Here is a 15,575-nt window from a genome sequence, read left to right on the forward strand (position 1 = left end):
TATATATATATATATATATATATATATATATGCACATACACATTGCCATAATGCCAATTACCTACATCAATGGAATGATGGGATACAGGGGTAAGAGTAGAATGGAGTAAACAGAAGACAAATGGAGTATTTACATTTGAGATTTGTGTAAAAAAAAACTTCCATATGTCTTTCTGCTGAACTGCCTTTAGGCAGGTGATAGCACTGTCTTCCCAAGGATGTTTTAAAGTTTTTTTTTTTGTCAGGGTTTGAACCAATACACACTGTCTGCTGTTGAATCATCATCATCATTTAATGTCTGTTGTCCATGCTGGCATAGGTTGAACAGTTTGACCAGGGCTGGTAAGCTAAGGGGTCTGCACCAAATTCCAGTCTGATTTGGCAGGATTTCTACAGCTGGATGTAATGGATGCTTTTGCATGCCACCAACACAGGTGCCAGTTGCATGACACCAGTATTTGCCATGACTGATACTAGTGTCACGCAACTGGCACCTGTGCTGGTGGCATGCAAAAGCACCCATTATACTCTCGGAGTGGTTGGCGCTAGGAAGGGCACCCAGCCGTAGAAACCATGCCAAATCAAACTGAAGTCTGGTGCAGCCCCTTTAGCTTACCAGCTCTGGTCAAACTGTTCAACCCATGCCAACCTGGACAACGGACATTAAATGAGGATGTTTCAACAGCAGACACTGTGTATTGGTCCAAACCCTGACAAAAAAAAAAAAAAAATTTTAAACATCCATGAGAAGACAGTGTTACCACCTTCCTAACTTGGCTAAAGGCAGAGTTCAGCAGAAAAACATATGGAAGTTTTTTTCTGCTAAGACACTATTTGTGTGTATGTGTATTCAGACATACACACTCATCTCAAATGTAATTAGACACCATTTGTCTTCTGTTTACCCCATTCTGCTCTTACCCCTATATCTCACTATTCCATTCCATTGATGTAATTGGCATTATGGTAATATGTGTATGTGTGTATGCATATAGTGCGTGTATGTGTGTGTGTGTGTATATATATATATATATATATATATATATACACACACACATATACACAGACATACATATATGAGCATTTGTTAAGCTCATGAAAAATATGTTAAGACTAATTGTGATTTATCTTGTTAAGGAAGAATATTTTTCTTTCACATGTACCATAGGACACTAGATTTTACACACACAGACCTTTGGAAATATGCCATACTTGACATATTGCCAAAAGTCTTGGTAATTTGTCATTGCCTCCATGTGGCCTGATGCTTGACAGGTGTTTTTTACATGCCACCAGTACAGGTGCTAGTTATGCAACACTGGTATCAGCCACATTGCCTCTGTAAGGCTCAACACTCAAAAGGTGCTTTTTACATGCCACACCTATGTTTATCAAGAATAGTAAATCTAGGAGGATTTTTGTTGCGACATAAAATTTACACAATATACACACACACACTGGTGGTGGACGTGGAGCAGTTTGTGCCAATGTGTAAATAAGAGAAATAAGCACAAAACGAGAAAACAATAACAGATAGAAAAAAATGTGCAATTTTCCTTTCCTTTCATCAGCTGTCTAAACAGAATTTTCAGTTTTGAAGTTAAGGACAGGATTGCAATATCCCTAGCTGTATCAACACCTATGTATAAGGTTAAGGATTGATCCAATGAAGACGAGACAAAGAAGACAAGAGGAAAAATATTTAAGCAGTGGGACAGAGACAAACACCAAAGATCAGACAGACACACTTGACATGCAAATATATAGATAAGTGTAAGAGACAGGGACAACTCAGAACACACAAAATACAGCTAAGTCTGAGTGACTAGGACAAAGAAAAGAAAAAATATATTAATTCCTTTCAATCCCAAAACCCCACAACAACAGGTGTTTTTGATGCAAGAAGGAAAATAACAAAATAGACATTGGTCTTAAATGAACAAAAAATAGCAAAAGAGTAAAGAAAGGCTTGCAGGTGCTAGGCAAGTCACAACAGAGGTATACAAAAACAATACATATACATACATAAAATTCCAGCAGTGTCAACATTTCTAACACTGCTCATGAATTTTCACTGCATCAGTTAAGGGAGTTAGCTGATGTTAAGCAATAAAATTTGAATAGTATTTTGCCTGAACCTTCTTAGTTTTCACTTTATAAACATGTAGATATGTACGACCAGCAAAATTTATAACACTCTCCTTTCCAACAAAATGGAGTTCAATGGCTTGCTACAATCCTATTGGTATTCAATAGAAATAAACTGAATTACCGTAAAAGAACTTGCTGAGGTTCTTCATCGACTCCAGGTTTTTCCAAATCTTCCAGTTTAGCCTCAGGATTTTCCTAATAAGATCATAAATTCAATATAACCATTTTCACAACAGAAACTGGTATAAATATTTTAACGAGGGAAACAACTAAATTCTTCCACAATTACAAAACTCAATCAAAAATTTTCCTCTATTACATAATGATTTTTTTTTTTTTTTACTTTTACAATGAAAGAATTACATGTTATTGCTGAAACATTCGCTGTCTCAATGCCTCCCCCCCACACACACAGTGTAACAGTAGCTCAGATATAAGTAACAAGCAGCTCTTAATACCCTGATTCAATGTTACAAAACTTCTCATTTTAACCCTTTTGATACCAACCTGCCTGAAATCACCTCTGGTTCAATGGTACAAAATTCCAGTTTTAAAGTGATCTAAATTAAAACTTTCCATATTAATTTATGTTCTAAACACTAACTTAATAATGATAAAGGTATTTCACAAATTTTCTTTTTTTTGTTATTTACACCTGTAAAGAGTGTATTCTACTAACAGTGGAAAAAAAAAAGACTCGAAGTCTTGAAAAAGTGTCACAATTTTATAATACACATACATCTACTCACAGGAAGTATACATGAATAACTTATGTATCATTTGACTTTCTCAATCAGTTAATTCTTTTCATATCTACCCACCTCACAAAACCACCCTCAATTCTATAAAACATACTTTGAAGTGAACTAGATTAAGAACTCCCATCAAAATTCCATGTTAATGTATGTTCTAAACACCAGCTTAATAATAATACAGATATTTAAATTCTTAATTTTTTATCCCTCAAAACTAATTGAAACAAAGTTTATATTTTTAACAGGAATATGTTAATAGAAGAGGTTAATGATAAAATATACTGAAAAAGATTTGAATCTAATTTCAAATAATTTATAGTGGATGTTACTTAATAAAACTGTATTCCAAACAATAATAGTTATTCATTAAACGATACAGAATATCACTGAGCTATTACTGAAAACCAACAGAAATAAAATTTCTTGGCCATATTTTCAATATAGTTAAATTTAATCAAATATAAACTTGCATTCTCATAGTTAAAATTCGAAGACGAAAACTTTAAGAAACAGTTCTCTAAGGAAAGAAAAAACAACAATAAAAAAAAAACTGAATTGCAAAATCATATAGATAATATAAGACAATACCTTCCAGAGCTCTTCCAGTTTATTAATTTGCTGGGCAGATATCTGACGAGCTCTCAATTGTTCTTGGTCCGATGGAACTTTTACAAGCCAAGAGAGAAATTGTCGATCTTGGATGAGGGGCTGCCACTGACTTGGATCCCTGCACAAAAGAAATAATGTTCTTTGATAATTTCTTAAATTGGTACACCATAAAAGTAACCTAAATATATATTATGGTACATATTTTATAGATTCTGGAAAGATAAACTGTAAAGTGATTTAACTTAGAACAGAGGATGAAACTATGTAGGTATAAGGGCTATATAAGTTAAGACAGTGCTGGTTATGCCAATTCAATACCCTACCAATCATTAATATCAACTATTTGTAGTGGCTCAAATCTACAAGTTTGCAGAGAAGTGCTGCAGTTAATTGAATAAATACCAATTCTTGACTAGCCCATATTTCATCAACACTAGAAGCAAGAAAGAAGTCAACCCCAGTAAAATCTGATAGAGAAAGCTAAATACTGAATGATGTTTATAGTCAGACTCTGGAAATTCACCGGCATTCATTCTTCACAGTAACAGCATCCAAATTATAACTCCAATTTAGAATTGGACTTGTATGTATGTGTATACATATATATGTGTATATATATATTTGTGTGTGTGTGTGTATACATACATACACAGAGAGAGAGAGAGAGAGAGAGAGAGAGAGAAAGAGAGAGAGAGAATAAAATCTATAAAAGTCATAGTTGTTCTAACATTCACTTTTCTAAGTTTGCATGAGTCAGACTAAATTTGTTGTGGCAAAGTTTCTATGGCTGGATGCTCTTCCTGCTGCTAACGCTCACCTCTTTCTAAAACACATTTTCACAAAAGGTTGAAAACAAAGGACAGCTTGTATGACAATGATGTTCATTTACAGCTATCACACAATATCAAAGCAAAGAGACAGTAAAACACACACACACACACACAGAGGCTTCCTTCAATTTCCATCAACCAAATCACCCACAAGGCTTTGGTTGGCCCAAGGCTATAGAAGACACTTGGTTATAGTGCCTTGCAGTGGGACTGAACCTGAAACCATCTAGTTGAGAAGCAAACTTAAAACACACAGCCATGCCTGCGCATAACTAAAGGTTTTGCATACAAAGCCTAGGTTTCTCAAGCAATCATTCATCTAAGTGCTAACTAGACTAACTTTGATGATCAGACGAGAACTGGTTTTTTTAAAGATATATATATATATACACACATACAGTGTCTCACAGAAGTATGTAGACCCCTAAAAAATTTCAGTAAAACAGTCATTAATCTGATAATATTGAAGGAAATCAAATGAAATTTATACTGAATAGAATATATTATACATGCAAACATTATACAAATTTGGAACACAAAAACATTTTCAAGGATATGAATGAATGAAATATTAATTTTCAAACGATACAAAGATATGTTAACCCTAATCTATTATTTGCTATATTCAATATTTGGTGCAACCACCCTTGCTTTCAATGACTGCATTAAGACTTGTGGGCATAGAGTCGACTAAATTTCCGCATATAACCGATGAAATCAACCTCCATTTATCCTGAATGATGTCTTTCAACTGTGTTATATTGTAGGATTTTTTCTTCTCAACCTTCCTTTTCAAAACACTCCACAGATATTCTACTGGGTTTAGATCAGGTGACATGGTAGGCCAAGGCAATACCCTTACCTTTTAAGGGTCATTACCATGTAATGTCTTCCTAGTTCCTTGATGCTTTTCAACATTGTTTTTTGCAATATGTCACAATAAAGCCTTGAATCCATTGTTCTCTCAATAAATGTGAGTCCTCCCATACCAGCAACACTCCTGCATCACCAAAGCATAACACTTCCGCTGCCATGTTTCACAGTAGGCACGGTGCATTTGTCACTATTATCTTCGTCTGGTCACCATACTTGTTTAATATCATCTGACCCAAACAAATTGATTTTAATCTCGTCAGAAAAAAGAATTTCATTCCAAAACTCTTTCCCCTTACATACGTTTTTGTAAAAGATGACTTGATTTATGCCTGGTAGTGAGGAGAGGCTTCCTATGAGGAACTCATCCATGAAGACCACACTGGTTCAAACTTTGGTGAACTGTTTGGGCGGATACACTCTTCCCACTAACAGAAGACACTTCTTGGGCCAAAGATGAAGCAGTACAATGCTTGTCATCCATCACGCAACATTGGATGTGGCGAATATCACGCACAGTTAAAATAGGACAACTTGGACAATGTTTATTGCTTAGCCGTCCAGTAGCTTTATACTTCTGAATTATTTTGGCAACTGTGTTTATGTTAATATGTATTCATTTGCTAATTAACATGTATCCTAAACCATTCTTGTGCAAATTAAAAATAATTTTCAAATCTTCAGACAATTCTTTTCCTTTTGATGCCATTTTAATCACAATGAAGATTTTCACCACAGTACACAAATCAGAATTCCTGCAGATGCAGTAACTATGACCGGTGCAAAAATACCAGGAGAAATAGTTTATCAGAATTAAAATTATCAGCAACATCTGAATTTAATGAAAAAGGTGGATAAAATATTGAATATAGCAAATTTCCTTTAGGGTGTACATATTTTTGTAATGTTTGAAAATTAATATTTCGTTTATATCTTTGAAAATGTTCATTGAGTTCTAAATTTGTATAATGTTTGCATGTATAATATACTACATACTTCTGTGAGATACTCTGTGTGTGTGTGTGTGTGTGTGTAAAATTAGAAAGTGAAACAATAAGGACATAATTAACAAGGCATAACTTAATCTCATTACTTCCACATAATGGTAAAAACATTAAATAGCTAGAAAAATGAAATATTTGACACCTATCAAAATTGTGACATAACATTTACTAATGCAGGACTTCCTAAAACTTAAAGAAATGGGAAATAAAATTCAACTTTGAGACTAAATGAATATATGTAAGTTGTTAAACTGACCAATTCATGTCCTTTAAACTGCTCAAAGTAGCACAGGGCTGACGACAGAGTAGCACCACAACAGAATCGGCTTTGGCTGGGATGAAGCCAAGCAGAAAAACATTTCGGCAGCCACAATTGTAACATTCCAGGACTGTTTCTCCAAGAGGGCCATCTTTATGTAGGGTTACCTCTTTGGCTTTAGCCCGCACAAGGTGATTTATAATATGGCTGAAGAAAGAATGAAAATATCAGACCAATAAGCATAATTTAAGAAATATTTATTTCAACATGCAATAAAACAACCCAAATAATAATATCAAACACTGATCAGAATTAATTAAAAAAAAAATCTGACATAAGTTGGCTTGTTTTACATTTTGTTTTTAATGACATCTTTAATGACAGCCATTATTCGACCATATAAAACTGAACAAAGACTAAATGAAGCAATTAACTTTTAAAAGAAAATCTATTTTTGACATAAAATGTTCGCAAACAGCGTTAGAAACCAAATTAAGATGGAGATTATTTTGTAACGTTATTGTAGAAATATCAAGCAAAAAAAAAAAAAAAAAAAAAAAAAAAAAAAAAAAAAACTGAACATACCTTCCAGAGGTGTTGCCTCGTCCATTACAAAACCATTTCTTTGTGGTATTGCAGTACACAACACAGGCAGGATCATGAATTCCACAGTACCTAGAGAAATATCGATTAATTATTTTAAAAACTGCTTTTCCTAACTCAACTGCATTAAATTTTCACACAATCTTTGCAAAACCAACTAGATTCTGTTTCTATTTATCTTTTAAGCACAGAAATGTCAACTAGTGGTGCAGCTAATTTCTTGAAAGTCTATAAAAAAAATTAAAAAATCTATATTGACAATGACAGTGAACTTACTACCATTTGAATAGGGAATCAATTTGGAATGTCAAACATTATTGTAGACATCATAACAAGAATTCAAGTATGAAAGAGGTTTAAAATAAGGTTGTGTAAGTTGATAAAACCCCTATTTAGCAAAAAAAGAATTTCCTTTCTTTAAAATAAGAACCCCCTTTGACAATGTCCAAAGTACATATAAAAGGTATTAGATACCAAGGAAATGACTATGAACTGATGACAGCATGATTGGCCAGAAGGGCCAAGTATGTTTCCAACACCATAAGCAAGGCAAACCTGGAAAATGGGGGACCAAAATTTGGAAGTTGTGTGGGGAAAATACAAGGAAAAAAGGCAATTTAAGTCAGCATGACCTAAAAACGATGTGGTCTGGAAAATATTTCTGCCATACTGTAACTAGAGCCATGTTATTTTCTGATCAGTTTTTCAGTTCAGTCAAATTTATGGTGGATTTAAAAGCTGTTGAAATTAAAAAATGCCATATTGAGGAGGGTGTGTGTGTGTGTGTGTGTGTGAAATAATTCAATGGCAGAAATTTGTTAGTAACTGCATACAGAAATAAGAGGCAAGTTAATTTTCTATCAACTTGTGCTCAAACCATATGTGGCTGAAAATAGCACACCATTTGCGAACCTGAATTATAACAGCTGCTTGGATAGTTATAGATCAGATAACTCAAATATTGTGCTATTATCTAGTTGGTAGACAAGAAAACAAGTTACGGCAATAACTGGTTTGGTAATGTTATATATATATATATATATATATATATATATATATATATATATATATATATATATATATATATATATATATATATGAGTACTGTCAATGTGTGTTTACAATATATTAAATAAGGAGGAGCTCAAAAGCAATGTGACTATCTACAGTTCTGAGCAGAAGTAGTGGTGCAAATGAAGGTGGTGATGGTTAGGGGGAGGAAAAAAAAAAGGGCCAGGAATGCCAACATCTGAAAAGAAAGCTCTCATTGAATGGTTAACCAAAACTTCCCAATTTCGCAGTCTACAATGTTGAATTATGTAGAATGGGATGCTTTACAAGTTTCTACCACAGGAACATTAATTTGTGTGTGTGTGTGCGTAATAGGAATTATTTTGGAAGAAGTTGAAAGAAACACAGTTTGAATGGATGATGCATCACAGAAATAACTGAGCGAAGAACAATTAGTTATGAAGATGGTCATATATTTAGTTGATCATGATGTTGTTACAATGATTCTAACTCGCACATGCAAAAAAACCCCCCAAAAAACATGAAACTAGAGAGTATTTTACTGCGTAACATGTGTACACAAACAAATGATGTGACAACATTTTAATCTTATATTGTAATGACATTAAAATCAACTAAATAAATGGCTATCTTCGTAATTGTTCTTCACTCAGTTTCTCTGCATCATCATCATCATTCAAATTTCATTGTTACTTTTGATGTCTCTTCCAAATAAAGCCATTACACACACACCATCATTTAATGTGTTATTCATGTTGGCAATGGGTTGGACGGTTTGACCAGAGCTAGCAAGCTGCACCAGACTCCAGTCTGTTTTGGCATGGTCTCTACGGCTGGATGCCCTTCCTAATGCCAACCACTCCGAGGGTGCTTTTACGTGCCATCAGCACGGGTTTCATTTGTGTGACACTAGTATCTGCCATGACAGTGTTTTACTTGGCTTGATGGGTCTTCAAGCACAGCATAATGCCAAATGGACTTGGTCATTGCCTCTGTGAGGTCCAACGCTCGAAGCCTAGAATAATACCAAATGGTTTCAGTCCTTGCCTCCGTGAGGCCCAACACTCAAAAGGTGCTTTTATGTACCACCGGCACAGGTGCCATTTTACTTAGCTTGATGGGTCTTCTTCTCAAGCACAATATAATGCCAAAGGTCTTGGCCATTGCCTCTGTGAGGCCCAATATTTGAAAGATCAGTCTCAGTCCTTGCCACACATATAAAATTTGATTTTATAAAACTTTTTAAAATCTAACTTGGTTTTGTTTAATGTGCGACTTATCTTAATGTACTTGTGACAAATTTTCATTTATTTATATTTGTGAATCATTGTGTGTTTGTTTGTGTGAATATTTCATTTTGTTATTGCTGTTGTATGAAACTATTTCATTTGTTTTCTTTCAACATAGATTCCAGTTTGTTTGCTTTTTTTTTTGTTCTATTTTACTTTTATGGTACATCGTTTCATACACATTCAATAACAAATAATTCTTCTATACTAAAATTCTGTTGCATATCCAGCTGAGTATTAGCATATAACTCATTTTCTGGACTGTGGCCATGCTAGGGCACTATCTGAACAGTTTTCCAGTCAAGCAAGTCAGTTTCAGTACTTTTTATTATTTTTTTTATAAAGTCTGCAATTTATTCTATCATTCTCTGTTGTCCAACTGCTAAGTAATAGGTACATATACAAACCAACACCAGCTGTCTGGGGAAAGGGGCACTGATACACACACATACACACACACAGTTTCAAACTGTCAAATTCACTCACAAGGCATTGGTTAGTCTAGGGGCTGTAGAAGATGCCCAAGGTACCACAGTGGGGCAGTACCTGAAATCATGTGGTTGCAAATCGAATTTCTTAACTACACAGCCATGCCTGTTTAAATTACTTTACATTTTGCTAAATTTAACTGTATTACAGGTAAATTGTATATACCTGTAATTAGATTCACTTTGAGGGAAAAATTATGTAACAGATTTTTTAAGAAAACTTTTGTTACGATGTGTTCCAAAAACTATTTACATGTCAATAATTTTTTTTTTTAATTTATGAAACTTGTCAAAATTCAGGATTATTTTAGCATTTAACTGAAACATAGAATGTATTTTAGTTGGAAATATAGTAATGAAAGGGTTAAATACCATTTGAGGAATTTTTAGCAAATTTCACATTAATTTAATATTAAACTGGTTTACTTTTCTCAACACAGTAATAAATATGCAGCCAACACCTAGCCAGAGGTGAAGATTGCATTTTATAATGACTAAATACAAAACTAAAATTATTTTTAAAGATAACTGTAGCAGGCAAAAACTAAGATCATTTTTGAGCGTAGTGCTAAAAAATACATTAACAAAATATTCAAATAAAACATATGTTAGAGATAATATAAATTATCCTTTTCAGATTTTGATGCAAAGCATTATGCTATGATTATAATGTGTAATAATACACACATAGCAGATGCAGTTTGGTAGAATGGTTTAGTCTGCTTCAACCACAAAGCCAGAGGTTTGACTCCACTGTGTTGGGGTGACCAATGCCTTGCAAGTGAAATTGAGTAGACAGAACCTGTATAGATGGCTGCCAGATGGAGTGAACTTGTAATTCAAAAGGTAGGCCTTGTCACACACTGTCATGTTGCATCTGCCTAAAAATTATGTTAAGGATACATGTGTTTGTGGAATGACAACTGGATGCCCATCCTGTCAATAAACTTCACCTGTTTCCAAGTAAGGTAATATTGCCCCATGGCCAGACATATTTTAACAAAAGATTGAAAACAAAGGATACTTGTATGAAGGTAATGGTCATTTATAACTATCTCATGTCAAGACAAGGAGACAATAAGACACACACATAAACATACAAGACTTCAGTTTCCATTTACCAAAGGGTTTGGACTGCCTGGGGTTATAGCAAAAAATGCTTGCCCATGTACCATACAATGGAACTGAACTAGAAACAGAAGTTCCAATTGCAAATATCATAAATTCCTAAAATGCTTACATAGAAGGAATAAAAAATATGCAACAGATAACAGATTACAGCATTTACTAAATATTCTAACAAATGAAGTAACACAAATTAAAACGATGCTTTGAGAATTAGTTAAAACTACAAAAACATTCTGAAAATTTTTCAAACACAGAAGAGATAGTTTAAAAAAATTCTATATCTGTTTCTTCTTATACAATAATTGTCTCAACTCTTTAGAATCTTGTAGTGTTTTGTCTATATAAATCTCAATCCTGTTAAATACAAGGTTTTGATGAAATACAGTTAATTCAGCATAAGAAACATAAAAAGCATAAAATTGCTTGAATTTGGATGAAACTTACTGGTATGATGTAATAATTGCAAAAGTGGCCTTCACTTGTCATACCACTTTCACCTGTCCAGATAAGCTGAATACAGGTAAGTTGATCACGACATGTAGGTGTTTTTACATACACTTGCAAGCTATAACTTTCTGGTTATTGATTTATTGTCCAAAAGCTGAATGTGTGTTTCAGTAGTTTCTGAAACTTGGAAGCTACAAAACTAGCATCAGAAAAAAGGATTCACAAATATGCCTTTATCTGCTCTGATGCCCTGCTGAAGTGTTTACCATGTAACCCCATTGTTCAATCTGACAAACATTTCTTCAGGAAAAAGTTGGAGAAAATACTCAACAGGCTTTCATTCTATGTTCAAAGGCTTTGTCTGGTCTATATCACTAATGGAAACACTGATGCAAAGATCAACTACATGATCACACCACAGCTGCCAAAAAAACCAATTAGTCCCAATATCACTAAGATCACAGGTGTATAGAGATGACATAGAAATATCATTCATTTTCTCTAAGTTCAAGACTTCTCTCTATTTAAATCATTAATAAATGATAAATTAACAAACTGTGGTTCTAGCACAGAAATGTGCTTCACTATCATTTTAATATCCACTTTTCCATGCTCACATGAGCTTGACAGAATTTGTTGAGGATGATTTTCCAGAGCTGGATGCCTTTCCTGTTACCAACCGTCATCTGTTTCCAAGAAAGGTAACATTTTCCCATGACCAGACATTTTCGCAAAATACTGGAAATAAAGGACACTGCTTAGATTATGATGACACTCATTACAACTACCTCATGGTGCCAAGATAAGAGACAGTAGTGCACACACATCATCATCATTCAATGACCATGTTCCAGGCTGGAATGGGCTGGAACTAACATGTTCAAAGATTGGATTATTCTCCAATGTCTGCTTTGGCATGGTTTCTATAGCTGGATGTTTTTTCTAGTACTAACCACTTTCCAGCGTGGACTGGATGCTTTTTTTCATGCCACCTACCCCATTGAGGTTGGTATGCAGTCAGGAGGACTACAAACACTTGGGGTGGTAGTGGGAGACAAGGGGGGGTCAACTTCATGCAAGGAGATGAAGGGATTACTATGAGAAGGAAAGGAGAGAGTAAGTTCTTGAGGGATCTGCGTAGCGACTCATATCTAGTAAAGGAAACGGGGGAGGGAAAAAGATAAAATGATTTGTAGAAGCTGCAAGAGATATATACATACACACATGAGTTTCTTTCAGTTTGTCTAGCAAATCCACTCAAAAGGGATGGTCAGTCTAGCGCTATTGTTAAAGACACTTGCCCAAAGTTTCAAGCAGTGAAAGTGAACCTGAAACCCATACAGCCACAGTTTAGTTCCTATTTTTCAAACCCGAACAACACCATTTCAATTCAGATTACAAGTGGCTCAAAACTAAACAGTTACAGTTACTTGCAATACAAAACTTTAAAAGTTAAGCAGCAAAGGAAACAACTCTATAATCAAGAATGGAGAAGAGTTGGGTAAAATCCTGCAATACTATACACTTGCTTTTATTTAGCACTGTCAGTCCTGATTCTGCTGACTTACAGTAAAAGACATTCAAACCTGGACCATCCAAAATACTTTTTCAGGCAATGTACTTTGCACTCCCATTATCCAGGTGTACTTTCCCTTTTTAACCCTGTTGATACTAATCCGCCTGAAACAACCCTTTGTTCTATGATAGAAGATTTCTGCCTTAAAGTGATTTAAATAAAAGCCTTCCAGTAAAAATTTTATTAGTTTATGCTTTAACACTTTTGTTACTATATTTATAACAAACATACTACTGGTTCTTGTGTGGGTGGCACATAAACTACACCATTTTGAGCGTGGCCGTTGCCAGTACCACCTGACTGGCCTTCGTGCCGGTGGCACGTAAAAGCACCCACTACACTCTCGGAGTGATTGGCGTTAGGAAGGGCATCCAGCTGTAGAAACTCTGCCATATCAGATTGGAGCCTGGTGTAGCCATCTGGTTTCACCAGTCCTCAGTCAAATCGTCCAACCCATGCTAGCATGGAAAGCGGACGTTAAACGATGATGATACTTGTTTTTTTTTAATTATATTTGAAAATAATGAAGAATATATTAAAATAACTATCATTATTAAGCAATTGTTTGAAATCTGAATTTACATGAAATTTTGATGGTAGGTTTTAATTGAGATCACCTTGAAACAGGGAATTTAAATGAACCAAGGGTGGTTTTAGGTAGGTTAGTATTGAGAGGGTTAAACGCCAGCTTGATCATAAGAGAAGTTATTTTAATAATTATTATTTTCAAAATTAATTTTTAAAAAAGCAGTGTATTTCAATAGAAATATGGTAACCAAAAAGTTAAGATATTAGGATGTGGTGTGACTGCTAATTTTAGCAGGAGTTGGGCAACAGATTGGAACACTCAATTTCAACTAAACAGGACCACTTAAGTATTCAAGGAAGAGGAATAAGCAACTAAGGAAATTAAACAGTTTAAGATAAAAAGACGAATACTCACGCGCAAGCATGCTTTGGTAAGTCCTTCATATAAAACTGTTCTTCCTCATCTTCTTCAAAATTGAGCTCACCAACACCTTGGTTGATTGCTCCCACGTTTTTATCCAGTCCATTCTGAAATGGTCCTTCAAGAACATCAATCTATAAAAAAGAAGAAATTGCTTCATTAAATTCAGGAGAAAGCCATCAAATATTTGTACCTAATAACAAAGTGCATGAGCTGAGATCAGACATATGTACAAAAGAAAAGATTTGTTTATGCATTTCCCCAAAAATATTAGCAATTGGGTCATTGTACAGTAAGAAAGAGCCAATACTCCATGGAGTTAGACATTTTTCAAAATGGTCAGTTTAGCTTCCTCTTTCTTGGTTTCATTATTTCACAATGTGTCCATGCTGACACAGAAAACATACAGTATAAATGTTCTACTATAGCTTAACATTTAACTGTGAAGAAGAAATGAATTCCAGTTTGGCATCCAAGCAAACTGAAGCAAACAGAGATAGGCATTTTACTAAGGATTCCATTATAATCATTAAAGTCAAGGATTATAGTGTAACACTCACAGTCATTATGCCTCTATCTAGATAACTATAGTCTATGGCCAACCAATGCCATGTGAGTGAATCTGATAGATGGAAACTGTGCAGAAGGGTGGCATACATAAGTTACAAAGGATTTTGAAATCCAGAAAATTACTTCAAGCAGCAGTCCTGAAAACAGTGGCTACCAGAATGTAATGGAAGGAAAATTTGTTCAGTAGAAAGAAACATTAGTTTCACACAACATTAGTGAAACAATGATAAACCATGGAATAGACATAAGACTAACTCCATTCTTCACTTGTTTTCATATAAACGAAAAGAACGTGGGTATAACTTGGTACTCCTTTATTCCAGTTGGTACATATGTCTCAGTATTCAGCATGCAACTTCTAGGGCCAGAGTGGAGCAAACACAAAGTCAGATAATCAAGAAAGAAAGACAAGTTAAAGATAAACAGCAACCAAATTTAAAAACACTGTAGGCACATGTCAGAGGAGAAGGGCGGATCGAGGAGGTAATGTAGGTCAAATCAACTGACATAACCTGAGTGGAATGATGTCTGTAAGGGTAGGGGTTTAGGTTGCCTTTATACGACCACATGAGGGGAGAGAAATAATAGCTGGTAAGATAAAAGGGTACAATAAACCTCTAAGAGTTGACACTGTCAGAGTCTCTCCCAAAATGTCCAGTTAGTAACCAACCCACTACACCCATGTGTGCATGAACATATGCTTACATACACATGATTAACATTAGAGCTGAAATTTATGTGATTTAATTGTCATGCACTGAGCACATCCAATCATTATACACACACACACACACACATATATACACACACACACACACATACATACATACATGTCTGGTTAAGAAGCTTGCGCCCAACCTTGTGGTTTTAGGTTCAGTCCTTTCAATCCCAGTACACAGCATCTCAAATGTCTTCTACTGTAGCTTTGTGAGAGGATCAGGTAGACAGCAATTGAAAGAGCACCATCATATACATATCTAGTTGTTGCACACAATGATGGCAAGATTGCAGA

The 15,575-nt window shown here is 34.7% G+C and overlaps 1 protein-coding gene across 1 annotated transcript in view; it reads right to left on the reverse strand.

Annotated features, from left to right (window-relative positions):
• The window catches only part of LOC106870284 (regulator of nonsense transcripts 1), a 72,455-nt gene that overhangs the window by 28,601 nt on the left and 28,279 nt on the right, over positions 1–15,575 (reverse strand). Inside the window, exons 2-6 of the mRNA XM_052967354.1 lie at positions 13,988–14,127; positions 7,067–7,156; positions 6,479–6,688; positions 3,495–3,633; positions 2,273–2,346 (exon numbers count right to left, since the gene is read on the reverse strand). Coding sequence (XP_052823314.1) covers positions 2,273–2,346; positions 3,495–3,633; positions 6,479–6,688; positions 7,067–7,156; positions 13,988–14,127 — 653 coding nt within the window. The remainder of the gene's footprint in view (positions 1–2,272; positions 2,347–3,494; positions 3,634–6,478; positions 6,689–7,066; positions 7,157–13,987; positions 14,128–15,575) is intronic.

The sequence above is a fragment of the Octopus bimaculoides genome, chromosome 4 (genome assembly GCF_001194135.2).
Source record: "Octopus bimaculoides isolate UCB-OBI-ISO-001 chromosome 4, ASM119413v2, whole genome shotgun sequence".
Taxonomy (NCBI): domain Eukaryota; kingdom Metazoa; phylum Mollusca; class Cephalopoda; order Octopoda; family Octopodidae; genus Octopus; species Octopus bimaculoides.